Raw genomic sequence first — 27,194 nt, 5'->3', positions numbered from 1 at the left:
TGGGGATAGTTTGTTGGGATCCCCCTGGCTCTGCTATTATCCATCTTCCTTATAGGGAAAAGAAGGAGCTTGTTTGCCTGGAGTAGGGAATTGTACTTTTTTTTTATTATTTTAAAAACCTATTTGAACAAAGTCCTCTGGCAGGGAATTTCTCATGGCTTCGTGGCAGAGTGGAAAAACTGTGGGTGTTGAAAGGACTGAAGGTTGGGAGCTGGGAAGGCGGGTGGGAGCATGGCAGAGGGTGAAAGGGTTATGCTCCATTTCGGGACAAAGCAGGGCATTCTGCTTCTGGGAGCTGCTCCTGCTCCCTTCCAGCAAAAACTCTGATGTTTCTCTGCCTGGGATGATGCTGATCAGCCAAGCAGCAAGGACTGGTGACGCTTGTACAGGCATTGCTTTGTCCTTTGTGTCAAGGCACTTGGGAGAACAGGAGGTGGAGTCTGCTTGCCAGCAAGCAAGTCATCCATAATCTGCACCATGGTCTGTCACTGCTGGTTGAGCTCTGTGGTGCCCTGGCAGGAATGGGGACAGAAGAGGAAATAGGCTGTTTGTCAAGGAACTGACAGCTTGGGAAAGGTGCAGATGCCCTCAGCTGTGGCCTTCTCTGAAAAAACAAAACAGAATCTAAGGGTTTTTTCTTATCACTTCCTCTGCATGGCAGCTGTCTTAATTTCGAAGACATGGCCCTGGAGTTTATCTGTAAATTCTGTGATAGAGGATCATGGATATTATCCTTCAACAGCTTGTTGAAGAAGTCAGGTTTAGGGCACTTGTGTCCTCTATTCCCACCACCAGAATTTTCTAGTTCTGATAACTTGTTTAACCTATTCTTGAACCTAAGAAATACCTCAGTGCACTTTTGGTGGAGTTCATCTAATCTTAGATATCTACAGGGGGGACAACTACACCTGAATTTGCTGTTCACACTCTGTGGTTGACAGAGAGGCACAGGTGGTTCTACAGCATCCTTTACCTCCTCATGAAGCAGTCCTGAAGCAATTCAGGGAACAGACTGCTTCCTAAGCTTTTTCTTGCTTGACCCCCAAGTCCCAGGACACATTTCTGGCCATCAGCACACTGTACCTGTGGTCGAGGTCCTGGAGTTTGATGCTGGATTGTGAACTCACCAAAAGCCACCAGGATGCAGGTTCTGAGTAGTTTTCTGTCTGTGCTGCAGTCATACAACAGATAGCTCTGCACTGAGCTCTTCCCCAGCTCTTCCTTCCTGCAAACCTCTAACCTGCCTCCCACACCTAGGCCACCAGTTTTTAAGTTTGGGTCCCCTGGCTTTCTGCTGTGTACCCACTGGAAGATGGCACTGTCACTGCAAAGGTCCCCTTCTTCCCCCTTAGCCCATCTTCAGCAAACCTGGCTCTTCTGTGCTCTCCCTACAACCCCTGGTCTGAAGTGCAGTGCAGGGAGGTGTGATGATGGAGCCAAGAGCTCCTCCTTGGTCCTTCACCCGTAGGTGAGGCCCTTTCCCAAGGGAGGAAGAGTGGGGTTTAGGACAGGAGCCAGCAGCTCGTGGGAGGGAGAGCCCGTGCCTTGTGGCTGCCCTCAAGGAGGGCTAGGCTTGGGTTGAGCTAATGGGGGGGCTGTTGGCAGGTGTGCTCTGCATTTTCTTTCAAAACCCTCATTCCCACTTAGCCTTCTGCAGGATTATGTTGGGAGGGTTGTGAGTGAGGCTGTGCCACTCACAGGGGATGGCCACCTGTCCCTTTTCCCTATAGCACCCTCCTACCTGCTGGGCATCTCTACCTTTAGAGGTTAGCAGCTTCATTTTCCCAAAGTAACCATGGTGAAAATGCATTTTAGAAAAAACCCACCAAGTATCCAAAGCTTTCTCCTGTGACTGGCTTGTGCTGCTTACAGAGAGCTGAGGTTTGGGGGCTGCTGGAGATTGAGTTGCACCAGAGCCATGGGAAGAGGGACTCCTGGCAGGATTTGCCGAGTTTCCCTCCATGGGCTGACAGCAGTTATCCAAACAAACAGGCAGATAGAAAATAAAAGGCAGAGGGAGAAGGATATCTCCAGGGGAGTTAAGGAAATTTCCCTGCTGCCTTTTCCAGCTTTCATCATGCCTGTGCACTGGGGGAGGCTGCCCTGCCTCGCCACCCCATGCCTGGAGTCAGAAAGTGAGGGGGCGGTGGGTGAGCGAAACCCTGGTTTGTGTGCGTGGTCGCCAGACCGCAATCAAAAGCGTGTGTGTTTGTGGAGTCAGCTCTGCTGAACAATTATGGATGTTTGAACACTGCTTCCCTCTCCTGATGCTTTGAAAGCCCTGGGTGCCTGTGCAGTGCAGAGCCCTGCCTGGTCTGTTGTTAACTGTGTCCCTTTTAGGCTGTGCAGAGGTGGTGGCTGATTTTTCTTGTTAAGCCTGGCTTAACCAGCCCCAAGGAATAAGTAAAAAGTGAGGGCAAGACACCCACAATGAAACCACAATGAAAAGATGGGAATTTTATGAAAAGGCACAAGGTATTTTAGGTCTGGCCTCTCTAGCAGAAGTTGAGTTGGAGGGCTGAACATGACCCTCACAGCCCAGGTTGCACAATGAGGCAGTGTCTGCTCATGACTCACTAGAGCTTCATCTGCTCTTCCCACTCCTGGACCATTTCATGACTGGGCAGCAAATCCAGCAGTATCACTGGGGATTGAAATCCAGGAAAATACTGTTTTCTTTGTTAACAGAAAATAGAAAGTACAGAACAGCTTGTGGTTAAGTCCCTGAATTGGGATTTGGGACTTGGCTCTGCTGTGATTTTCCCGTGATGCGAGTAAGTTATCCCATCCCTCCGCACTGCTGTTTCTCATGCATAACACAGGGCAATGAGATAGTGTTTCCTTCCCTCATCCAATACATTTACAATATTGCTATTTAGATAATACAGCCTCTGGGATGCAGACTTTCTCTATCACGAGGTATGCTCATGCAAATATCTACTACCTTGAGGGAATACATCCTGCTTTTCCTGGATGTGTTCTCTTTTTCATCCCCTGGTGCCCTGGACAGGCAGAGTCTTTGTAAGCCCAATTACCATCCCATTCTGGGGGGCTTGTTTCTCTCTTTTTTTCCCCCCCTTTCTTTGTTAGTTGTTTTTAAAGAGCCAGTGCCAGGTTAGGGTTTTTTTTTTTGTCATGGAAGAGTCCCAGAGGCTGAGCCCAGCAAGGTCTTGCAGAGGGACCTCCAGGGCAACGTGAGGTGGCCTTACCTTCCTCCCTTTGTGTTTGTACATATTCAAGCAGCCAGCCCTCTCCTTTACGTCTCCTAATCCTTTTGATTCAAAGGGTCATGCTTATGTTTCATTCTGATCCGCTTCAGTGAACAAGCCCAGCTTTGTGGTGAGGCCAGGGCAGGAAGGATGTGGTGCTTGTGTGGGAAGGACTATCAGACAAGGGAGGGAGGGAAGGTCAGGATGAACGGAAATGTGCGGATGTGGCATGTGAAGGGTGGACTGGGAGGAGTTAAGACTCCTGGAGTTAGGGAGATGAGGAGTGAAGCTCTGCAGGAGACAGTGATTTTAGATGTATTGTGTCACCAGGGGCAGTAAGATTAGGGCACCAAGGGGCTTGGGCTGCAAGGAAGGAGTGTTTCCAAAACAGAACTTCATTTGCCACAGGAGAAGAAGGGACAGCATGTCTACTGCTGCTGCTTTCCTGGTTTTCTCCTGCCTGAAATGTGCCTGCTGTAAAGGATGGGTGGAAAAGCAGCCCTTTTGTAAGACTTTGGTTTGTCTTTTAAGCCATTCCTGCTGCTTTTCTTGCTTCTGGGTGGCTGAGGAGATGCAACACCCCATTGTCACAAGGTGCCAGGTTGAAGGCCAGACTGCTTGAATGGGGTGTTTAGAATGAAATAAAACTGGTGTGACCTTCTCATGAGCAACACCAGTTTCCGCAGCCCCACCCAGGGTTTTTGTTGGCTCACAGTCTCCTTATGAAACCCTGCTCACAGCCACACCACCAGAGCCAAAGGTATGTGAAGCATTTGGGCAGTGGACGTGGCCAGAGGGCAAAGGAGTTTCTGAATGGCCATCTCCAGGCTACCCCTGGCACTGGTTGGGGCTTGTCTCTTTCACCTGACAAACCATGGGATAGTGCAGCCAAGCAAGAAGGTCAGAAACTTCTTGGAGCTCCTCAGAGTCCTGTCAGTAAGCAGCTGGAGTGCATGGGGCCACTGCATGGAGCTCTGCCTGGGGATGGATGAAGAGAGGACCAAGGATTTATGGGTCAGGACTAAAGGGAGGACAGGACAAGTGACATTATAGTCTGGGTCTGCTGTAGGCCATCCAGCCAGGAAATGGACAGAGGAAATGGCATCCTCTATTCAGACAGGAGTGGTTTCGTGTTCAGAAGCTCTGGTCCTGAGAGGGACAACATATCTGGCCATAAGCAGTGCAGGAGGGGAGAGAACTTCCTGCTCCAACTCATACAGGAGCCAGTGAGGAGAGTGTTATGCTGGACCTTGTTCTCAGCATAGGAAAAGCTGATGGGGAAGGTGAAGTTCAGGAACAGCCTTGGCTACAGTGACCATGGAATGGTGGAGTTTGAAAACCTTAGTGCAGCAAGGAGGGTGCAGAGCAACCTTCCTGCCCTGGACTTCAGGAGAACAGACTTTGGCCACTTCAGGAGTCTGCTTGGTAAAGTACCATGGGATAAAGTCCTGGAAGGAAGAGGGGTCTGAACAAGCTGGTTGATATTCAAGAATCACCTCCTCCAAGCTTAGGAGAGATGTATCCCAACAAAGTTGTCAGGCAAAAATGCATGGATGAACAAGAAGTTCCTGGAAAATCTCAAACAGAGGATGTCTGAGGGAAGCCTTCTGAGGGGGGAAGCAAGGACAGTTAACCTGGGAGGAATACAGAAAGATCATCTAAGTAGACAGGGATCAGGTTAGGAAAACAAAAGCCCTGAGAGAATTAAATCTGACCAATGACATCAAGAACAACAAGAAAAGCTTCTACAGGCATGTGATTGATAACAGGATGATAGTGGAAAATATGGACCCTCTCCAGAAGGAAATAGGAGACCTGGTTACATGGGATATGGAGAAGGCTGAGGTATGGATGATGTTTTTGCCTTGGTCTTCACTGGCAAGTGCCCCAGCCACTTGCACAAGTCAGAGACAAGAAGGCAAAAGCAGGAACTGGGAGAAAGGACCTTCTGCTCTAGAAGACAAATCTCAACATGACCCAGCAACGTGCACTTGCAGCCCAAAAGGCCCGCTGTGCCCTGAGCTGCATCAAGTGCAGTGTGGTGAGAGGTTGAGGGAGGGGATTCTGCCCCTCTACTCCACTCTCAAGACCAGCTGGAGTGCTGCATCCAGCTCTGGAGGCCCAAGCATAAGAAGGATGTTGACCTATTGGAGGAATCCAGAGGAGGGCCACAAGGGCTGTAGCACCTCTCCTATGAAGACAGCTGAGAGAGTTGCTGGTTTTCAGCCTAGAGAAGAGAAGATTCTGGGGAGACTTTAAAGCACCTTCCAGTACATAAAGGGGGTCTATAAGAAAGACGGAAGGGGGCTTTTTACTAGGGCATGTAGTGACAGGACAAGAGGCAATGGCTTTAAATTCAAAGAGGGCAGGCTTAGATTAGATATTAGAAATAAACTCTTTACTGTGAGAATGGTGAGACACTGGCACAGGCATTGTGGGTGCTCCATCCCTGGAGGTGTTCAAGGCCAGGTTGGATGGAGCTCTGAGCAACCTGATCTAGTAGGATGTACCCCTGCCCATGGCAATCTTGGTGATCTTTAAGGCCTCTTCCAGCCCAGGTCATTCTGTGATTCTATCAAATGTTCTCTGTAGCATTCAGATTACAAGCTTCTTACTGCTTGGGCTGAGCCCTGTGCTGTGCCAAGCAGGGCAGAAAATTGCCATAAGCACTGCTGGCAAACAAAGATGCTGATCCTGGAGGAGGGAAATGCTCGTGGTGGGATCTGAGGGGCCGGACACCATGGTGACAGTCCATTAGTGCACAGGGCTTAGCACTGTGTGTTGGGCCAGCAGTGTGTGCCATAGGACATGCTGAAACACTCCCAGTTTGCCCAGTCAGCATCTACAGGTGGCAAAACAACATCTTAGAGGGTTGTATCCCACTTGGGGGGGATATGCAGCAGCAGATTTGGGAAGAGTAGCATGTCTTGTTATTAGCTATTGCTTGGGAGATGGCTTGGATGGCCTGAGAGAGACACAAGCCTTATATGTTCATTGAAATTATTTGCTTTGCATTATCATCATGTAAGGGGTTTGGCTCTGCTCTCCCGCTGCCCTCTTATGCAGAAGCAGTTGCCAGCCTTTCCAGAAATGACTGTGATTTTCTTCGTCTCCCACTTGGAGATGTCTAAAGTGGATTTTCAGCAGATAGGAATTTAGCACTTTTGGAAGTCTGATCCATTTAAGGTAGTTCAGGATCTGAAAACTGTGAAAGTTTTTGAGAATCAGAGGTTTCCTTGTTTAGCTGCTATTACAGCAACAGTTGCTTCGATTTTAATTTATTTTTATTTGAGGAGAGGGGATTGCATATCCAATCCATTGTGGTCTCTATGCAGTATTAACATTCTCAGTCTCACTAAATGTTCCTTTATTCTATTATATTCTCAGCTAAAACTTTTGGTCTAATTACATCTTTACAAAACTTCATTGTGAATCCCTTTGAAATCTGCACCATTTTTATGGGATTTGGTTCAATTCTCTGTTACCCCAGGGTATGTGATCTGAGACATACTGAAGTCATTGTGTTTCCTTTGAGTTTGGTTTTAAATCAAGCTCCGGGTAAAGAAATTTGTAGAGGAAGGAAGGAAAGCCCCAGAAACCTAAAAGATTCCTGCAGGATATTTCTTTAAAAGACCCTGAATAATTAGAAATCCCCTTGGAAAAGCCATCTGGGGAGCATCTGAGCAATGCTTACAGGAGGCCAGAGTCTTAAAAGCTGTTCTGAGACTTTTAAAAAAGGGGAGATGAAAGACAGTAATGGTTATTAAAGCTGAGGATGTTCATGCATCAGATGTTTAAACTTACTTCCTACAGAAGCTTGGAGAGGCTCTTTTCTGATATAAAGCTGTATAACAGATTGTGTCTTGTGTGTGATGGGTTTTTCCCCCCCTTCCTTTCCCAATTGTCCAGACACGGTTGGATATGAGACAAATGATAGATCAATTCTTCCAGCTAATGTTTTCCAGTGCAGTCCTGGTGGTTTCCCAGTCTTTCAGGAATCACTTTTCATGACAGAAAGAGGCCTTCTTCTGGATCTAGTGATGTTTAGAAAAGCAATTTTTGAAGCATTTGTTGAATGACTCCTTTTGGGTAAGCGGAGGAGCCTGTGGTTGGTGACACCAGGCTCACACCTCACACTACGCCCACGTCTGTTCTCATTGCATGTGATTACACGGTCTGGGATGTGTAATTGCCTGATTGTAATCTGTACACCCTACCAAAAGTTGCATCATTTTTGATTTTGCCTGGGTGCTGTGTGGCAAGCACTTTGCAGACAGAGGCTCTTGGCCCTTGAAGGATTATATAATTTTTCCCCTGTACTTTTGTGTAAAGTCAGATTAGTATTTTTTAATTTTATTTTATTTCTTGGAGAGGAAGGTTGCAATAGCTACAAGAGTACATCCAAGGTGCAAAACTGCTCTGAATAGCAGTGTAGCTGAATTGTTTAAAGGTTTTTCAGAACACAAACTCTTCCTTGAATATTGCAGCATCCACTGTGAGCAAATGCTATTTGTTCTTCTCCAGCTATGCTGGTGAGAGGCTGGGTGCCCACTGGGAAAGCAATCCTGAGCCCTGTGCATTAGTCACTTACCTCAGCCTAAAAGGACCCAAGGTCAGATGATGGAAAAAGGAGTGACAAATACCTACCAGGAGATAAGGCCTCACCTCTCTACGGGGGATGTGCAGGGAGCTCAGTGGTGGCATCCAGTGAGGGGGAAAGCACAGGAATGCAAATGGCACGCTCTGACAGGGCAGTGAAGCCATCTGATGGCACACTCAGGCACTCTTTTACTGGGAACTGGGATCTATTTCTGGACTTTGGAAGTGAGCCATCCAAAAGTAAATGTTTAGTCAGCCTTGCAAGCTGTCTGAAATGCGTGACGCGCCTGTGACAGAGTGATTTTATGGGGATCAGGTTGACATTTCTTTGTCAAATGTGATTCTGCTAGAAAGAAAATCTACAGACAAAAGAGTTGATAAGGTGTGGGAGAAGTTTAGTTGTCTGTTCTTGAGAACTGAGCTGCGGGAGAGAAAAGGGAGTCTGCTTCTTCTGCAAGAACTCGTAAAGGACATGGGGGAGCTTTCCCTGACACGGAGGTTGTACCCTTCAAAACAAGCCCTAAATCTGGGGATTTGGCACAAAACTGGGGGTTGCTGTCAATATTTTTCTCACAGGCATGAGTGGAGCCACTGGGCTTTGAGTTAGGGCAGGCTGCTTTGACCAGGAGTTGTTGACTGTGAGGGCAGGGAGAAGGGGGTGCAGAGACAAGCTGGGCTTGGTCACAGTGCTGAGGGTGCCGTGGCTGCGGGAGCAAACGGGTGCCAGGGAACAAGAGCCAGCTCTTGAGGGGAGCACAGTGGGCCCACAGCAGGGCACTGGGTGCTGTGGGGTGAGAGGAACAGAGGGCTCCAGCAGCTGAGCACAATGACTTGGCCAAAACCAGGCTGAAAGTAGAAAGCCAAATCTCCAGACACTGGCTTTTGGAAACCTGTAGCGCCAACTGTGGTCTGGGTTTGGGGCTGGGTTTTACTTCATTTGGGAGAGGAGAGAATTACAAAATGTGGATCTGGGTTCAGGTTACCGTTCTGCTCCCCTGGGCTATTCCAGGTGTTCAAATATGAACTTTTGGCCCAGGCCCATCTCTAATTAGGCGTATTCTTTAAAAGTATTTTCCTTCCTTGGCTCCTGTGCTCTTGGCTTGTCTCCACTAGCCCTCTTTGCTGTGCTAGAGCACAGTTTGCTGGGTATATTAATTGAACTGTTTACACACCTGGTTTCCTGCAAGAATAGACACCTAGCTCCTTCTTTTGAAAAGACAAGCCCGGAGGCTGTAAACAGGGATTGTGCTATGTCTGGAAAAGCTGAACTGCTGCTTATCTGCACTCCCTGGGGCTGTGGGAGCAGCAGCTGCTGCAGACATGGGTCAGTTGAGCACAGAAACCAGCCTGTACACTCTTCCCACCAGTCCTGTCCTGCCACCTAGCTCAGGTCCTCTAGTAGCTGAGGAGCCACCTTCTTTGCAGGGTTATTCCCTTTTATTGTGGCAGTGACAGGAGCAGCCCTGGGTCAGCTCAGATGCAAATTTTGTCTTGTGTGTGAAAGCTGGGATGTCATCCTGCAGTGATGTCCTGTGCAGGATGGCTGAGAGGATCCTTCCTCTCTTTTGATGGCTTTACTTTCCAGGGTTAGTTTCTGATGAAGCTCCCCAAAAGCAGTGGTGTGTTCATCACCCATTTTACTTTTCTAGTCATGGCCAAGGGACACCTTTCATAAAACATTGTGTGGCTCAAAGAATTACTCTGGAAAACAACGTTGGTAAGACTTGTGTGGTGCAGGGCAGATGGAATCGTCCCTCATGATCTCTTTGAGTTTAAAAGGTATAAGCATAAACATGTGCCATTGCACAATTTTGCTTTCAAATCATAAGAGGATTACCTTAAAATACACTGATTTTTGTGGTTGTGCTCTCCACCCCTGAATGCTGCAGCTGCTGTTTTAATGAGTGACGTTGAGTTTTAGTTTGCTGCTTCATCTCTTTGCTGAACATGACTTGCACTTCAGCTGGAAGGTACCAGCTGACCCCTGTGTGAGGCCATGAGCTGGGAAGGTTGGTGTGCTGTGCTGCTGGTGTGGCACAGGCCATGGAGTGCAGTGCTGATGAGCTGGCCCTTGGAAGCTTTCACTCTGCACTATTTGAGGTTTCCAAATGTGATGAAGGCCTCTGGAGGAGTCCCCCCAAGGCAGGCCCTGGGGAAGGGGCATGCAGATGGGCTGGGAATAGGGAACAGGAAACCAGATGCACCTTAGGGCAAAATTTGATATCCAAATTCCAGTCCAGCTAGGAATGGCAAGTGCTGCTGTTCCCAAAGCACTGGCCTGGACTGGTGTTACTCCAACAACCTCCAAAGCAGACACAAAGTCATCCACTGGGGAATGCAAGAAGGCATGATAGCAGCTTTTTGCTGCATGTGCTGGGGGAGAACACCAGAAACTCTGCCCAGGAGCAGCACAGGTCCTAATCACCCAGCAAGCAGTGATTTTGTCAGTGAACTTTATGTTGGCATTGATCCCTGCTTGGCTGCTGAGTGTTGGTTACAGGCCATGAGTGTTACAAGCTGTAAGGGCTGGGAAATGTCAGCTCTGGAAAAAGGGCCTGAAAGGACAAAGGTGACAGGTACTTTTGTCCAGGCTTGCGTCAAAACCCCTCAGAGAGGAAGAGAAGGCTTATGCTATCGCCCTGCTCACCTTCCCTCCTGCCAAAAACAGGAATCAGGGTTTTGCTGGAACCCAGTGGCTACCTGCAGCCAGTGTGCAGCGGCACAACCGCTCACGCTGCGCTCCCTGCTCCTGCTAATGCTATCACATCAAGCAGGAAATTATTTTTGGAGCGGTAAAGCATGTTGAAACCCAGCAGAAGGCAGCTGTTTGCGTAACCAGAGTTGTAGGAGAGCTGCCTCCCTTGTTGCCAAGCACTCGACTTCCTATCCTGGTGAGAAACGGCTTCCCCGCTCCCGGCAGCGTGAGCGAATCCCCTTAGGCTTGGGAGGCTGGGCTTGGTCCAGAATCCATCCTTCCTGCAGCGCCTGCTTCACCGCTCTGAAAGTCCCCAGATGTTTTTTGGATGGGGGGTGTCTGAACTAGCTGGTTCTTACTCCTTAGATCACTGCTCAGCCTTCTCCTTAAAAACAAGCTACCCCCAAAACAAAGGATTTTCTCCAGAGTTTCAAATGTGTTTCAGTTATCTCTCAGCAGAGGTCCATGTCTGGCAAACAGCCCATGCTGGAAGTGAAACAATAGCTCTGCTTCAGTCTGATCATCTGCACCATGTGTTTACACCCTGGCTGCGTTTCCAGCACCAGTTTGGTACCCTGGCAGCACACACAGTGCCTCCACAAGGATGTGCCCTGGCATGCAGCTCCTCTGGCTGCACTTCAGCACCTCCTCTTCAGCATAGCTCTTTCAGGAGCTCCCAAGTGTCTAACGGGGCTTGGGTTGGGTTTTTTTTTTGGTTTTGGTTTTTTTTTTTTTGGGTTTTTTTTTTTTTTTTTTTTTTTTTTGGTTTTTTTGGTTTTTTTTTTTTTTTTTTTGTGGGGTTGGGGGCATGGTCTTGGCATGCTGCTTCTTTTTCACTCTCTAGCAATACCATTTCTGCCTTTTCTTTCTGCTCCATCACTGCAAGCTGGTGTTCAGGCACTGGCCTCACCTCCACCTGTATGCTGATGTTTCCCTTACCCAAACAGGTCTCTGGCTGCCTCTTATGCCCTCATACCAGAGCAGAAATAAATCCTTCAGCACTTTAGGGAAATGCCGTGCCCTGTAAAATGGCATTGCTAATGTGAGTTGTAGGATTGCGTTAGCCAGAAAGAATGAGATAAAGCCATTGCTGCAGAGACGGGGCTTAAATTCCTGCCCCCAAAATGTGATGCTGCTGTACAGAAGGGAAGGACTAAGTCAGTGCAGAGAGGTTTCGAAAGCCACCATGTGGGTATAAAGCCTTTTTTGTTTGTGGAATTATTATGTCACCCTTCAGTCATGCAAATGTCGCCCCAGAAGAAAGACTTCTTCACATTGGTGCCCTGTTCTGGAGAAGTCCCTCCCTGATTATTCATGACCGCTGACTCCTTCAGCCATGTGCCCCTTTCCTGAGGGCTGCAGGGTGGAAAGAAATTCCCTGACGTTGTGAAAGGCAGGAAAAAATCCAGTGTACCCGAAATGACTCAGTCTGAAATATTTATGGCTTTTCAATAGGGTAATTAAAATCTCATGCAGCCCAGTTATGGTAAAAAAAAAAGGTGTCTGTCCTTTGTGAGGCTGAAGTTGTAACAGTGACATGAATGTATGTCAGCAATGAGAGCTGGGATGATGGACAGGGTGATTTCCATACTCTATCAAAGTCTTGCTGTTAAGCAGATTAAAAAATTTTTAAAGCCACTGTTATTTTAGTTAATCATAACCTTTCAGCACAAGTGCTGGACAGCTTTTGTGTGGTTTGGTACTAGATGATGGAGCCTTTTGTTTCTGTCTGTTCCATCCATGTCTACATTTGCAGCTATCTAATGTTTTGCTGTGTAGGGCTTTTAGTGCATATTTTTATTTGAAGATCCAATTATTTTCCCCTTGCCACTTAATTGGTCCCTGTGGCATCATTATGCCTTGTGCCTTTGCTTAGTTTAATTTGCAAGGGACACAGTACAGAGTGGGAACACCCTTGGAGACCTCCCAGGTCCATCTTGAGTGTGCTTCCTGCCTTGTCTTTCAGCTCTCTTTCTTTCCTTTGTCCTCTCCATTGGCCTGAAGGGATGAAAGAAAAAGCTTTGGAAAATCTCCTGTTTGGTGGCTGCTTTAGCTGGTCCCTCAGGCTTTGCCTGCTCCAAAGCCATCCTTGGTCTACAGTGCTTTAGCCCAAATTTCTTGGGACCTAAACTGAAGCATTTATTAAGAGGTACCCCAAATGCGAAATTACATTTCCTGACAATAAAATCCAGCCCATGAAATGAAGTTAGTAAGAACCTTAGAGGCAATGCAAAGAAAGGAACAGCTGCAGAGGAGCAGTACATTAAATCAAAACCTCTAAGGTCGGTCCTGTTTCCTCAGATAAATGCCATAGGTGTGTCTGAATGGTACCTCTATTTCTCTGCTGATATTTTACCAAAGTGTCGCTGTAGGGAAGGGTTTAATTTTACTTTGTCACCTTATCTCTGGGAACCACTTCAGTTCCGTTTCCATGACGTTCCTGAGAAGCGTAAGACTAGAAAGGGATTTATTGTGTCTTTGAACTGCCTTTTGCTCTGAGGAATGAGGATATAATTGTAACGTAGGAAGGACAAACTGAACATGTTCAGGCTTGTCCTGCCTGATCTTTCCCTGTTGCCTTTTTTTTCCTTTGCCCCTTGCAGCTAGCACTCATGACTGGGACTTTCCAGCCGATAAAGTCTTGGCTAGCCTCGGGTCTAATTTGCTCCTAGCAAAACCAGCTCTCTGGCCGGCTGGATGTGCGGTTTCTTTTGATGCCAACAGGACGAGGGTTTGCCACTTTTTTTCTGCCACCAGAGCATCCATCTCTCACTGTTCACATCTGTGGGATGAGTACAGGGAGAGTCAAGGGCAGATGGCTTTCGTGTTCCCTCTGGGATAATATTTTCCACATGTTTATTGATCTTTGAGTACTCGTCTCTTGGTTATGTTTGGATTTTACAAGAAGTAAGTCTGGGGAAGAAATTAAAGCTATATATTTACCAGATTTAAAGCAGCCTGTTAAGAGCATCCCCAGAGCCTTCAAATTCCATGGTGCTTTGTTTTTAGGATATTATAATATTAGTGTAGTTGAAATACAGGTTTGTTGGCTGTGTCTGTAAATACAATAAGCTGTGCTCAGTTTGTGTAATTTAATTGTAAAAAATAGCCTTTGTCAGAGACCACTGCTAGACTCGATCTGAAGCAGGGATTAAAGGTAAATATGTAGGTACCAAGCTCACCACCTTTTTTACTCAGCTGCTGCTATCTGATAATTTACTGAAGAGCAGTGAATTTCAGATCCTCTTCTACTGCTAATCCCTATCCCTGTGCTCTGGCGGGGCTCTTTTATTGGATTTTGATGCCATTGTGATGGGGATTGGCAGCCATCACATCTATGCCACTGATATTGGGCCTGGTCTTAAACCATTTTCAGTTTTACTGACTTTCATCTTTTCCATGATGCCCGCAGTTGATCTTTTCCAGCCCCTTTTCCATGACAGCTCCTGGTGCGGCTGGAATTGCAGCTTTTATTACTAATTCCTCAGGATCTACATTGCTTGTTTTACTCTCACCCTGCGGTTTTTACTCAGTCCTTCCTCAGACAAGTTTCCACTGACTCAAATTCATGCTTAAATTGAGTCAGGGCTCTAGGATGTGTCCCTGGGGCGAAGCCTGTTCCTGGGGCACCTGGTTCTTATGGAGCTGGGCCAGCTGACACCAGTGTGCAACATCAAGGCTCCTGGGGAGGAATTCTTGAAACAGTAATAGGGATGCCACACATTTTCAAAATCTACATGTGTGTGCATCTCTCCTAAGTGGTGTTGTAATGTGTAGGTGCTGCTGTTGTGTTGTCAGGGTGCTGCGAGACTCAGCAAGCTGTGGGTTCCCATTGCATCACTGTTGTGGCTGGGGCAGAAAATGGCTTTTGGGGGATCCAGGGAAAAGAAAGAGGAGAGGAAAATTGTGGTGCTCTGGTCTGAGCACTAAACTTGCATGTGAGACACCTGATTTTTAAGGCTTTTTATTTCCACCACGGTCTTTATGGGATCTTACTAGGGCATTCAGGTTTTCTGTGCTTCATTTTCCTGTGAGTACATCCAGGGTGTTTGCACCACCACTACCCACAGGGATATTGTGAAGATAAATTGTTAGATTTAAAGTGTGAGGGTTTTCAGCTGCCATTGCCTTAGGTCTGTTTCTGTAGGTAAAAAAGAAAAACTTTACAACAAGACTTTTACAAGGACTGATGCAGACCCAGGTCTGGGGATTTGTGTACTTTGGACACCCCAGTATTTCCCTGGTGCTGTACAGCTCTATGTCCAACAGGCTTGGAAGCACTCTGAAGTCCTTGTTTCCATGGTTTTGCCCTGCTGAAAGTAAAACTGATGTGAAATGAAAATGTAATTTTTTCCCCTGGGCACTGAGAAGAAAAAAGCCAACAACCTCAAGGTAAATAATTTCCTAATCGATAAATTCTTCTGTTTAAGTGGACCTCTTTAGTGCACTGAAAGCAGCCAGCTTCTGCAAGGCTCCAGGATACCACAAACAGCAGTCTGAAATCATTGGCACTGCTGGCCACTAAATAACATGGCCCCTTGCTGCCTTCATAGCACCTGAAACACAGGTGTTCCCTAGGATGTCCTGCCAAAGAAGTGTGTGGCCTCTGGCTCTTGCACCACCAGATGGTTTGAAATGTAAATATTCCAGCCACAGCAAACCCCAAGCATGCAGCGGGCCAGCGCTTCACCCCGCACAGCTACAGCAATGGAGCATCAGAGGTTTCCAAACTCCTCTGCAGACAGCTGGCAGCTCACACCTCGCTCACCCCTCCTGATTTCCAACTGCTAATTTGCAATTAAATGCAACTAAAAATACAGTAAACACTCTGCTCCCGGTTTTCCATACAAGTCTGTCAGGTAGCTTGCTGCTGCTGCCATTTGGTGGTGAGCGGAGCGGGTCTGTGCCGTAAGCGGGTGGCTGGGTGGAGAGCTGCTCGTGAGGCTGCCTAAGATGTGGTTCTCACTGGGTGCTCCCACAAATACCAGTTCAGCATAATGCAGCTGATGCTAACTGGCATCCCTGTAGGTGGTCTCTGTAGTGGGGCCAAGATGAAACGTGGTGTGAAGAAAGAACCGAGCTCTTTCTCTCCCTAAGGGGAGTTCCTCTAACTGAGAGCAAAGGTGTGTGAGGCAGAGCTTGAGATGCAACTGCTGCAGCAGCTCTGCAGTTAAAGGATGTTCTTGTTCAGGGCTTTGGCAATGCTGGAATCCACCAAAATACCCAGAATGAATAGAAGACCTGGCAATTACGTTTGACTGGTATGAAATGCATTATGAAATGCATTCAGTTTGCTTTAATTCATTGCTCCAAAATGCACAAGCAACTTTAGTTAATGTTGAATGTGCTTTTTAACCCAAATAATTTCCTACTATGCTAAACAAAGTAGTTGAGAATACCTCACTCATTGAGAAGTTTCTTAGCCATTCCTTGGCTAGTGTTTCTCCTACCAACTGTGTAGAGGAGAAAGCTACTCCAATTTGCAAATGCGAAACCCAGAGCAACCTCCTTTCTGAATATATTTAACATGAAGAAACCATTGTCATTATGGATAAGGGAAACAAAGTATTTAATTGAAGGAGTTCAGTAAATAGAGCAGCAGTGAGACCACTCCTGGTTAGAGCATAGGAAGCCTGCCCAAACAAGCAAACTGTGTGCCTTCAATTAATGGTTTCGCCCATTATTGAAATAGAGTGATTCACTCATCTCATGCAGACGCCTCCTTTTGGGGTCAAACTCTTCATGAAATCAATTCAGCTGCCCCACAGCCCTCAGGCTCTGTCTTTGCTGGAGAAAGGATTGGTTTCAAGGGGCCTGTTGTGCATCCAGGGAGGTTGCAGTGGGATGCTGGAAAGTCTCCCACCTGACCCTTGAAATGCCTTATTTGTGACTTTTGGGTATTATTTGGGTTTCAACACTGCTTCCCATACAAAATTAGTCCTAATGTGTCCTATTTCATTAAAAGGTCTTACTAGACAAAAGATGCTGGAGCCCTTGATGAAGCGTGGCAAGGTTTTTCACAGCTTGAGGAAGGAGGTGTTGGCTGCCACTACTTGTTCCAAGGCGAGATCAGTCTGTGCCATACCTCTGGTAGGATGCTGCATTTACAGTTACTTACCTCAAGGTAAAGAATTAACTTGTTTTGCCAGGGATTACGTAGCTTAAAAATGTCATTCATGTGAGCACAGTCCTGTTAAGAGATGAATTTTAAGTGTCAGACTTGGCTAGCCAATGACTTCTCTATGTATTTACCTCAAAGCCTGTGGGTGTGGGGTGTGGAGGGAGTCCTTGCTTTTGTGTGACACAAGGGTCGCTCTCGGGGACCACTGCAGCAGCATTACCAGAGCCCTGCTTGCAAAAGGGACTGACAGAGGGAGAAGCTAGAGTCCCTTAGTGGGCTGATGCTTAGCCAAGATTGGCTAAGTAGGTTGCTACCTGCAGCATCAGACTATCTGCCCACAGTCGTGTTGTCTTACCAGAGTGTGGAGAAGGCACAATCTTTGCAGAAAGCCAGAGCATCTGGTGTCTGTGTCTGCTTTTGGAAGGTGGGAGAGGTCCTCTTGGACGTAGCAGTCACTGCCTCACTCCTTAGTTCTAGCAAAAAAGGCAGTGGCTTGCCAGAGCTCTCTTTGTGCTTTCTTTGCCAAATCCTACCCCTTCCCCTCGCGGGAACTACCTGGACCCCACCCCTCATCCTTGGGCAGCAAAATTCAGCTCTGCCCACACAGTGCTTTGAGCCAGCTGTGAGTGAGTGAGTGAGTGAGTGCATCATGATGGGTGAGAGGTAACAGCTCCAGCCGATGCCAAGCTTGCAGGTCTTCCAAAGCCACTGCTGTGAGTTGAGACTTGTGGTGCTGGAGTGCAGCTCAGGTTACTACAGCAAATCCTCAACAGTTTCCTGCCTAGCTGAGTCTTTTGGAGTCTGAAGCACTGTAACCTCATAAAAGCTGGAAAAAGCTTGAACTCATTCAAAGATTATTTCACACCACCTACAGCACTCTATGAAGTCAGACATGCTGTAACATATAATTAATGATGTGTTTGGTGGTGAGTCACTGAGTAGTCTAGCAAGCTCACCTTCAACCAGTCTGTGTGTGGGAGTCCTTACCCAGCAACACACCCAAACTGAGCATTTTAATAATTTACCACATTCTGAGCTTGGAAGAGTAGTTTTTGTTGCTTAATTAAGTAATTAAAAAAAAATACTTAAAGGCTTTGCTACCTGTTAGGGAACAAACCTCCAACATGAAGGAGAAGGTGGGGGAGAGCCCCAAAAATCTGTTTGTAAAACTACTTTCTATTACTTTCTTTGGAGTGTCCAAGAAAAAGGTTAAGAGATAGGAGACTGCATTTTTGTGTTATATTCAACAGTCACTTGATAAGGTACATGAACATTTCTTGGACTGAAATGTGGCATTGCCCTTTCCCAGCTGCATGTCCTCTCAAACACAAAATGAGAGTTGTGCTATTCTTATTTATTCTCTGCAATGTTTCAGGGTTGCAGGGAAAAAAGCAGCATTTTCCAGGGAATGAGCAAATATGTGCCTGTCTGGCTTGTGACATGGTGGTGAGAGACACAGGTTTGATTCCCAGTGCAGAGAAGGAAATTGCACTTGCCTCTCAATGTGATCTAGTATCCTTATCCTTTCTCTAACAAAAATCATAGTAAGAGTCCTAGTGAAGAGCAAGAGTCGGACAAACTTGCATAATACTTCTCTGATTACTTTTCCAGCCTCCAACTATTTTCGGCTCAGGGGATTTCCTGACATGAATGAGTGAATATGATTCGTGATGCTTTAGTAATCTCCACTGCACCATTCTTCTAAGTGCTTATCTAATCTCTCCTTTTACCTGTCCAAACCTTTTGCTTCCACAACAACAGTAGTAACAAACTCCACAGACCATCAACATGTTGCAAGAAGAATTAGGCCTTTCTCTTTCTTTTAAATTAGTCTCTGACAGTTTCACTTGGTGCTTATTTGTTTTTGTAGTGGAAATAACCATGTCAGTACTGCCTGCTCCAGAAATAAGCAGTTCGGAAAGCATAATTTCATGTGTGAATTTAGGACTTGTTTAGCCTGCAATCATCTAATCAAATTTTAGGTCTAATTTGTGTTATTGCCCAATCCCTCAGCCCTGTGAGGGCCGTATGCAATTCCCCACTGGCTGTTCTTTTCCCCAATACTCTTTTAGTTGTGTATTCTCAGGAAATTTTCTTACTTCACTGCTGTGCTAGATCGATCACAGATAGGTTGAAGAGCACATGTCCCAGCCTCACCAGTGGGGTGCCTCTGATGTGAGCACTGACCACCAACACCTACTTTCTGATGCCTATCTCAACCTGTCCCAGCTCATCCAATATTAGTTAGCACTGCTGGGATCAAAGCCAGGTGTTGCAAGCCCCCATTCAGGGAGTACAGCTCATACCTGGTCCTTGGCTAGACTTCTCCATTTCTAGGCATGCAGGGTGATGCTGTATAGAAGTGTGAGGCAAGCAATGCCTAAAATAACTGAAATCTTTTGGGGAATGCAGTTTATTCCCCCATTTGTTGTAAATTCACGGAGATGTGCAGGTGTTCAGCGAACCAAGGCGCCAGTGGGACTGTTTATGCCATGCAATAGGGAAAAGCAATAATCACACATACAAGTGTAGCTTCAAATGAGGAAAGTGCAATATTTGGAAATATAGGGTGTTTTATCAGAGAATAGAGCCCATGAGACTAAATGATACTCGAAATTAGCGGCAGACTATGGGCAAAGCGTGCAGTTCCGCCCACATCTTATTGAAGTATAACTGCTATCCCTTTCCGGCCATTAGCTGAGTGCCGGAGAGCAGCACAATCGGCGTGGCCAGGCTGCTCCAGCTGCCTGGGAATCAGCATCCTGCCACAGGCATCTCCTTCCCGCTCCGGCAGCGGGATCTGCCGTGCCTGAGCCGGGGTTTGGGCTGGGGCTGGCTCCTTCCAGCTGCTTCTCATTGCTGGGATTTTCTCTGCAGCAGGCGCTCGGTGGGGATAGGTCACGTTCATGCTGCAGAGCCCCTGACAGACAGCCAGCCTTAGCCATTCATACAAAATACTTTTTACCTGGAGAGCTCTGCCAAAGGAGGGTTTTCCCTGTGGAAGAAGCCCATCACTTTTTATTCAGTGCCCTGCATTGCCCTAGTGTTTTTTTTCAAGGCTGAGTATCAAGACCCACCTGCAATCCCCCTTGTGCTGGGTCAGTGACACACACAAGAGAGAATGTCCCTTAAGGGAAGTTAATCCACAGCTGGCTCCAAAGGCTGGTGATGGCTGTGAAGTCTTGTTCCTGATGTCCCCAGCACACGGCAGCTCTGCTGTACCCCTGCACTTCCACTCCTGGCTCTTTACCCTGCTAATGCACCAGTGTCAATCTTCAGCGCCCCTCCCTCACCCAGTTCTGATGGAAACAGGTCATGGAGGCTGCCCGTTCCTCTCTTCATATTTTTTTCCTTCTGCACCACACAAATTTTCCAGATGTGGCTGCCACTAGAAATAAGCAGTTGAATGAGGACTTGTCTGCGGGTGACTCATTCTCACCCTGTGAGGGCTCTCTGGAGGGTGTGGATGTGAAGTCTCACTCCCTCCTTGGACAGCCTGCAGTGATGTCAAGCTCACCATAGTGAAAAAAACTGCTCAGTGCAGTAGCAGCCTACTTCTGCTGCTCCTCATCTGAAGCATATGTGGCAAAAAGGACAACCTGGTAATGATTTCCAGTTACATCAGGATGGTGAACTCCCCCCTTTTCCTGCTGAGGCATGGGAGGGGGTGCTATCCACTCAAGTTTTGTGTTCTGTGTCAAGAGATGGGGAACACACTTCTCCATGTCTCTGTGTAATGTTTTTTCCATAAGGACAGGAGTCAGAACTGCAGAAAGGAAGACTTGGGGGTGTTTTGTTTTCCTTTCAAAGGCACGGATAATGTGATGGGTGGTCCTGCTCAGGTAGTGCTGCCTTGAAGTCTGCTGAGCATTGGGGTGTCTGAGTTTGTGTGTTATTGTGCTGTTCTTGCCCTGGGCTGTGGAAGCTGGACTAGCTCTGTACATTGACATGAACATCCTAGGAAATGTGGGAAAATTCTGTATGCTCAATAAGTCTTTTTTTGGTTGAGGCTTTTGTAGGTTTGTTTTTTTAAGAAGGCTTGGTGAAATTTTTTGCTTGGGTTTTTGGGGTTTTTTAGTTGGTTTTTGGTTTGGGTTTTTTTGGTTTTTTTTTATATTTAGGCAGAATCTCAACAATACAGACCAGACCACAATGGGTCAGAGAAGAAATGCATTCAGCAAGGCAGTAAAATAGTTTCTTGAACAAAACCATCACTAATTTACAACAAGTTATGCAGTAACTTATGCATCACTAAGTTATCAGGACCACAGTGGTCACTGCTCACTTTCTTACAGACCTAAAGCTGCTTACCAGAGGCCATAGTTTGGTGTCATGATTTCACCCAAACATTTTTTTTTTCACCTCAGTTATTTGCTTTGCTTTTCTTTTTAACTCACCAGCTTTTTTTCACCTATATCTGGTCCTCTAAGGGTATTAGGGGATAGTGTGGCCAAACTGCAATCAAAGAAATATTTTGAGAGTCCTCTCAGAGCTGTTTAAGGAATCTGGACTAGCTATGAATGCTGGCTTTATGCAGCGCAGTTTTGAAGTAGGAGTGAGTCACTAAAAAACAATCTGTGCTGTCTCCATGCTCAACTTTGACTTTATTAAGAAATAGAGAAAGAAAACAAACACAATCCCATTCACTGCCGAAATACACATTGATCCTTTAATCCTCAGGGAATCATTGGGAGCTGCTTCCTCCTTGAAAGAATGGCTGCATTGGCGCAAGGTTTAATTGTGCAATTACACGCGTGCGTTCTTCTCCTGGGCTCTGCAGAGCAGGGCTCTGTGGCTGGAATGCTAATGGGAAAGCCACTGATACCATCTCGTTGGCACAGGCAGCCTCCCCCTAGGTACCTGCCTCCATGGTCTGTCCCAGGCTTCTCAGGCAGGCAAAGATGGGAATTGCAGCTGAGCAAGGACTGGAATTTGGGCTGGAGCCCAAAATTATGGCCCCTGTTGGTTTGTTGTAGCTGCCCTTGGTGGAGGCAGGAGGTTCCAGTGCCCAATCCCTGCTTGGCACTGCCTGGGGTTGTGGCTGGCAGGTACCAGCTGGGGCTCTGCTCAAGCTCCCTGTCTGTGAGCTGAAAATATGCCTGGAAATATGCCTGCAAATGCCTAGCCAGTGGCCTCTTCTGCTCCTGGTCCACTGCCTGGTGCCTGCATGCTGCATATGCCTTTGTGAGATTGAGTGTTTCATGCAAGTTTTGCTGAAAGCCTTGCTTCAAAGCTACTGTGAAATGCTCTGCACGTGTATTTGTACCTATGTATGTACCTGTACACATCCACACATTCTTTTGTGGCCAGACCCTGCTTTCCAAGAGCTGCATTTGCTCTAAAGTTTTCCAGGTTTTTCAGATGCTGCATGTGTGCCACCTCTGACTTTGGGGCAGGTGACAGGAGTTGGAGAGCCTCTGTGTTACTGCCTTGCTGTGTTACTGTTGTGTCTTGATTCAGAAACTGAACTAATTGCATTCATTTGGCTCATACTAATTGACCCTGATGGGAGCAGGTTATGAAGGAACATGGATTAGCTCCTCACTTTGCTGCCCTTGGGAGGTGAAAGTTGGGATTTACCTGCCAGTAAATAGAGGGGCTGGTTAAGTGTTAGATGGGAAGAAATGCAACCCTCCTCCAGCTGGCTTTGGATCCTAGGATTTTTTTGGAGGGTCAGTCTGTTTTCCAGTACATTACTATTAATGGTTTCAACATCAGTTCTGCTTTCCCACCAGCATTTAGGATGGAGTTTCCAGATGGATAATTTTAGCTGCCAGCCACTTGTCCCTTCTCCATGGCCACAGGCTACCAAGTGAGCCTTGCACTGGACCACACCATGGGTCCTGCGGCAAGTGGCCATCCCACTTTTTGAAACCCTTTAAAACTCTTTAAAAGAATGCTTTAAATACATCCACCACATTTTACCTATTGGCTTCAGGAAAGTGAAAAGGAGAGGCTTTTGTTAGGTTATTAAGCAGTTCTTGGCTGATGTTACAGTCTCCTGGCCTCCAGGTCCCTCTGCTCATGTTCTCTTCCTGTTTCTCTGAAAAATTTAAGTCAGGACAAGCTGCAGCTAGTCATGTTGGCAAAAACTAGTTCTCCTTGACCCTAGTTCCTCCTAGTCCTAGATTCAAGTGTTTGCTCCCTGCAGCCAAAATGTTTGCATCCTCCTGAAAGCAGGAGATTGGGATACAATGGTCCCATGCAGGACAGTAAAATGCACTTTATTCCTCTGCTTCATGGCAAAGCTGGAAAAAAACAAAAATAATATGGGCAGCTGTGGTTTTAGCTGACAGCTGAAAGGGGCTTTGCTAGCAGAAGTCCCCAGGGAAGACTGAGGAGGCTGCTGACAAAAGTCAGGAAGGGGCTCTCTCCACAGATTAAAAAGCAGAGAAATTATAAATAACATGATGAAGTATAAAGTTACCCAAGTTATTTTGACCATAAAGCCCAGGACAGTAAAGGTGCTTAATCTCTCATTAATCAACAAGAAGCTGGAAAAGGCCATACAATGAGCTCAGCTGCCAAAGCTGCTGTGCCCTTTTGCTCCATTTAATTTAATTGTATTAGTCCTGCCCGCAGCCTTTGTTCTTCCGCCCTGCTCAGGAAATCTGCTGCTGGGTTTGGCAGGGCTCACTGGTTCCACATGGCTGGTTTGTGGACAGCCAGGAGGGATGAGAGGGAGAGCAGGAAGGGGAAGAAGATGGGAAAAGGTCCCACGGGAGCAACCTGCTTGATATACTTCATTTAGCTGAATAGTGCCACTGCATCCCTTCCTGGTGAGGCTTCCTCCTGATAAGCCAAACACAAAACTGAATGCAAAAGGACTCTGGCTGGTATTTTATTTTAAAATAAAAAAAAAAAACCCAGATGAGTGACCATGAGCCAGCTCTTGTTCAGCAGGTGCTACCAACCCAGCAAAGTATTCCTACCACCACCTTCCTTGGTTGCACTTCATCTCTCTCAAATGAGCCAACAAACAAACGCAAAAGGTGGTTTCCAGGACACAGATGAGTTTTGTCAAATTTTAGCATTTGTCCCTGCTGAAGGATGAGATAGTAGAGCAGCTAACTGGAGAGTGTACCTTTCTCACTTCTCCATCAGGGAATGACAGTGCTCAATGTATGGAAAAAGATTAAACACTTACAGAAAGATGTGCTTACGAAAAGGGATTTTCAGACGACTTTGCTTCAGGCTTGTGTGGGAAACACAGTTTTGAGCTCCATATTTTACTGGTTTTCTCTGATTTCAGCAACCAGCTGTATGAAATTCCACAAATTTGTTATATCAAGCCCAAGTTTTCTCAAACATGTCAATTGTCAAGGTTCTCCTCTCCCTTTCACAGCAGTGAATTAACAGTCCTGTGCCTGCAGTGAAGCAAGCACAGGGCAATGTTTGCTTGTGGTTTTACAGAGTGATCCTTCTGTCATTGCTTACTGTAATTCTTCTTGGATGTGAAGAGTAAAATATATTTACATTGGTATGTGGGATTCTGGACAACCTCAGGAAAAAGTAGAGCTGGAAAGGAAGTTCTTCTGGCTGATAAAAAAATTTGAGATGTTTTTTACATATCAGAATGAAAGCTTGAAATAGAAAAACTTCCAGAAAAAAAAAAAATCACAACCACCCCATCACCCCCATACATTAAAAAAAAAAAAAAATCACAACCACCCCACCACCCATTACACCCATACATTTAGCCAGCTGCAGCTACTTATTTAGGTTATTTTGTCCTTTTTATTTTATTAGTAAATTTAATTTATGTTGCAATGCAAAGTAGAAATTCTGGATGTCTCGGATAAAAATTTTTGTCCACAAATTTGATTTCAGTAGTTTGGGAACTGCTTGGCATATAATTTTAATTTAGAAAGTGGCAATCTGCTGCACTAAAAATGAAAAGTAATGATCCGGTAAATGACTAATTTTGTGGTCTGAGTTAATTAGTCAAGCAACTTGGCGGACAGAAGGCAGCAGGTCTAAATTACTGTGCTAAGTCCTTTTGCAGAAAGATACTATCTGGCTTTGTTGTTTTAATAACAATTAATGAGAATTAAAATATTCAGCTGTTACTATTAGCGGGAATATGTGTGTGTGTGTGTATATGTATATTTATATTTGTTCTCTAATGCTTTTCTTGCTTGTTTGCATCTCAATCCTTGACTGTCTTGCTCTGTGGCTTAAATAATGCTCCAGAAATTATTCAGACTGCACCTTTGTCTAGAATGGAGGAAACTCGAGGCTTTTACAATTGGTGCTGCTGGTTATTTAATGAAAAACATGCACTATAGCCTGACAGGGAAATCTGCAGTAAAAAACCAGGCAACAAACAGTGTCTCATCAGCAGGATCACAGGGAGCATCAGCTGGGGGCTCACAGCTCACTTTTACATCTTATTTGTGGCAGCACAGGCTGCTGGCAATGCAGGGATGGCATACTCATGCCCAAGTCTGCATGGATCTGCAAAACTTCAAAGCCTTCTCTGGTGAAATCCAGGCATTGCTTTGCTGAAGTCAAAATGCTTAAATTTGGATGCCTCCAAGGCACCACGGTGGTCACTTTGTCTTGTAGCCTACATGACACCAGTCTTTGGCGTCATGTGGGCATTGGCTGGGCATTTCCACCCCAAACCTGCTTCCTGTGGTTGGTTTCAAGCCCATGTTTTAGGAAACCCTACAACTAACTGGGTTCTCATGATGGGGGAGACTTTTAATGAGCTGGTTTAGTGGATAATTGCTCTCACGGTTAAAACAAGCTTCTCTCTTTGTTTTCAGCTTGACTTCCCTCAGTTTCAGTCTTCCAGGCCTGGACTTTGCTCTACTGCCTTTGTTAAAATTAAAGCCCTTTGGAGTGTGGAATCTTCCCACATACCTTGAAACACTAGGAAGAGTCATTTCCTAATCTTCTCTTTTAAGAGGACAGTGATAACTGGGGACTAATTACTGGCTCTATTGACTTTTTCATGTTTGCATTTTTTAGATAAGTTGTAATTTTTCCTTTTTATCATTGTACAGCTATAGTTAATAATTTCTGTTCACTGTGCCTACACCCAAAGATGTGGCCCTACTTCTGTTAAAGATTCACTGTTTGGCATTCTGAGAGATAGTTGAAGTTGGTTTGGTAGTTGATATTGGTTTGGTTTAGGAAACCTTTGGAGAAAAGTAAGTGCATCAGTCAAAATGCTGTTTACCTTCTCAGAAGGTTTTGTAGTCGTGTTTTTATTTTAATGCCTCCTTTTCAAATGGTATCATCTCTCTGGTGGGTTTAGTTCTGCTTGTAGGACATATTCTACCATCCTTAATCATCTTGATTACTTTCCTTAAGTTCATTCTATTTCACTGAGAAATTTCAAGGAGTGAGATGATACTTAGACTAATGAAATTGGGGATTAGGCAGGGATTAGATGGATTCTAACAGCAGATGCTGTGCTTTCTGTGGGAGGATTTCTAAGCTTCATTAAACCAAGAAAAACTTCTTTCCCCTGACACTTGGAGATTTAAAAGCATTGTATTATACCCTATTATTAATAAAATTATAAACTATCTTGATAAAAATAGCTGTCTTTTGGTGAAATTTCAAACTGTCGTCATACCCAAACCATCCATGAAAGGATGTGAGTTCTTTCAATGCCATACATCCTGTGTCTTGAAGGGGAATTGCTCCTTATTAAATGCCCAAGCCTTTGCAGGATGGAGGTATAAATACCTTGTTTATGGTATTTATCCAATGATCTCTATTTTTTATGTTTGCAGTGTTTATGTTCCTGCATATGTTGGGCTGGTGGGAAGTCTCATCAACACTCTGATAGCAGTGATTTGGATCCCTTCTCAGTCTAAACCAAAGTCAGACCATCACATGACAGAGCACAGTGAGTATTTTGTGTTTCCGAAAAATAGTACATGAGAAGGGGCAGGGGATTGACATGCTGCAAGAACTGCTGGAGGACCTTGGATGTGCATTTAAGGGCAAAAATCAAAGCCTTGAGATGCTGACACTTCAATGTCTAAGCTGAGCTTATGGAAGAGAATTATTCCAAATATATTGATCTTTCTGCCATGCAGAATTGCAGTCTTCCAGTCTCAGAAGAGGTGATTGTGGAGGCCTTGCTGGGGGTTAGTTTGGTCTGACAGGAGAGGAAACCCCACTGTCTCAGAGGGTTCCTCTGCATGCAGACCTGGCACCAGCTGCCCACCTCCTGCCACTGGCACAAAGGTGGTGCAGCAGAGATGTGGTTTTGGGGTGGGTTTTGGGTGGTTTTTGAACCTGAGCAGAGTTTCAGAGTTTCCTGCTTTCTACCCTTAACCTGTATAAAAATAATATTAACCCATATGTCATCCTCTGCAGGCACATCACAGTCTGGCAGCTTGTTTAGCATCAGAGAAATCCTGCGCCTGATGAAGTTTCCGGGAGTAATGGAAGTTTTCATAGTCAAGGTCTTTGCTGGACTTCCCATAGGTAAATCTCACCCATTGCCCATGATTGCTGATGCATTTAGATAGGATGATGTACACTGTAGGCCAGGCTTGTCCCAAGTTACTGAAAGCACATTGCTTTTGATCACAGAGCAGTGAGG

The 27,194-nt window shown here is 45.9% G+C and overlaps 1 protein-coding gene across 1 annotated transcript in view; it reads left to right on the top strand.

The window, feature by feature from the left end:
* The window catches only part of SLC22A18 (solute carrier family 22 member 18), a 58,786-nt gene that overhangs the window by 8,528 nt on the left and 23,064 nt on the right, over positions 1 to 27,194 (top strand). The window contains exons 5-6 of the mRNA XM_041481089.1: positions 26,374 to 26,489; positions 26,966 to 27,076. Of these exons, the coding sequence (XP_041337023.1) occupies positions 26,374 to 26,489; positions 26,966 to 27,076 (227 nt within the window). The remainder of the gene's footprint in view (positions 1 to 26,373; positions 26,490 to 26,965; positions 27,077 to 27,194) is intronic.

This window comes from Pyrgilauda ruficollis, unplaced genomic scaffold, assembly GCF_017590135.1.
Source record: "Pyrgilauda ruficollis isolate IOZ18807 unplaced genomic scaffold, ASM1759013v1 scaffold55, whole genome shotgun sequence".
Taxonomy (NCBI): domain Eukaryota; kingdom Metazoa; phylum Chordata; class Aves; order Passeriformes; family Passeridae; genus Pyrgilauda; species Pyrgilauda ruficollis.
The sequence above is the reverse complement of the archived record's forward strand: the minus strand, read 5'-3'. Positions and strand labels throughout refer to the sequence as shown.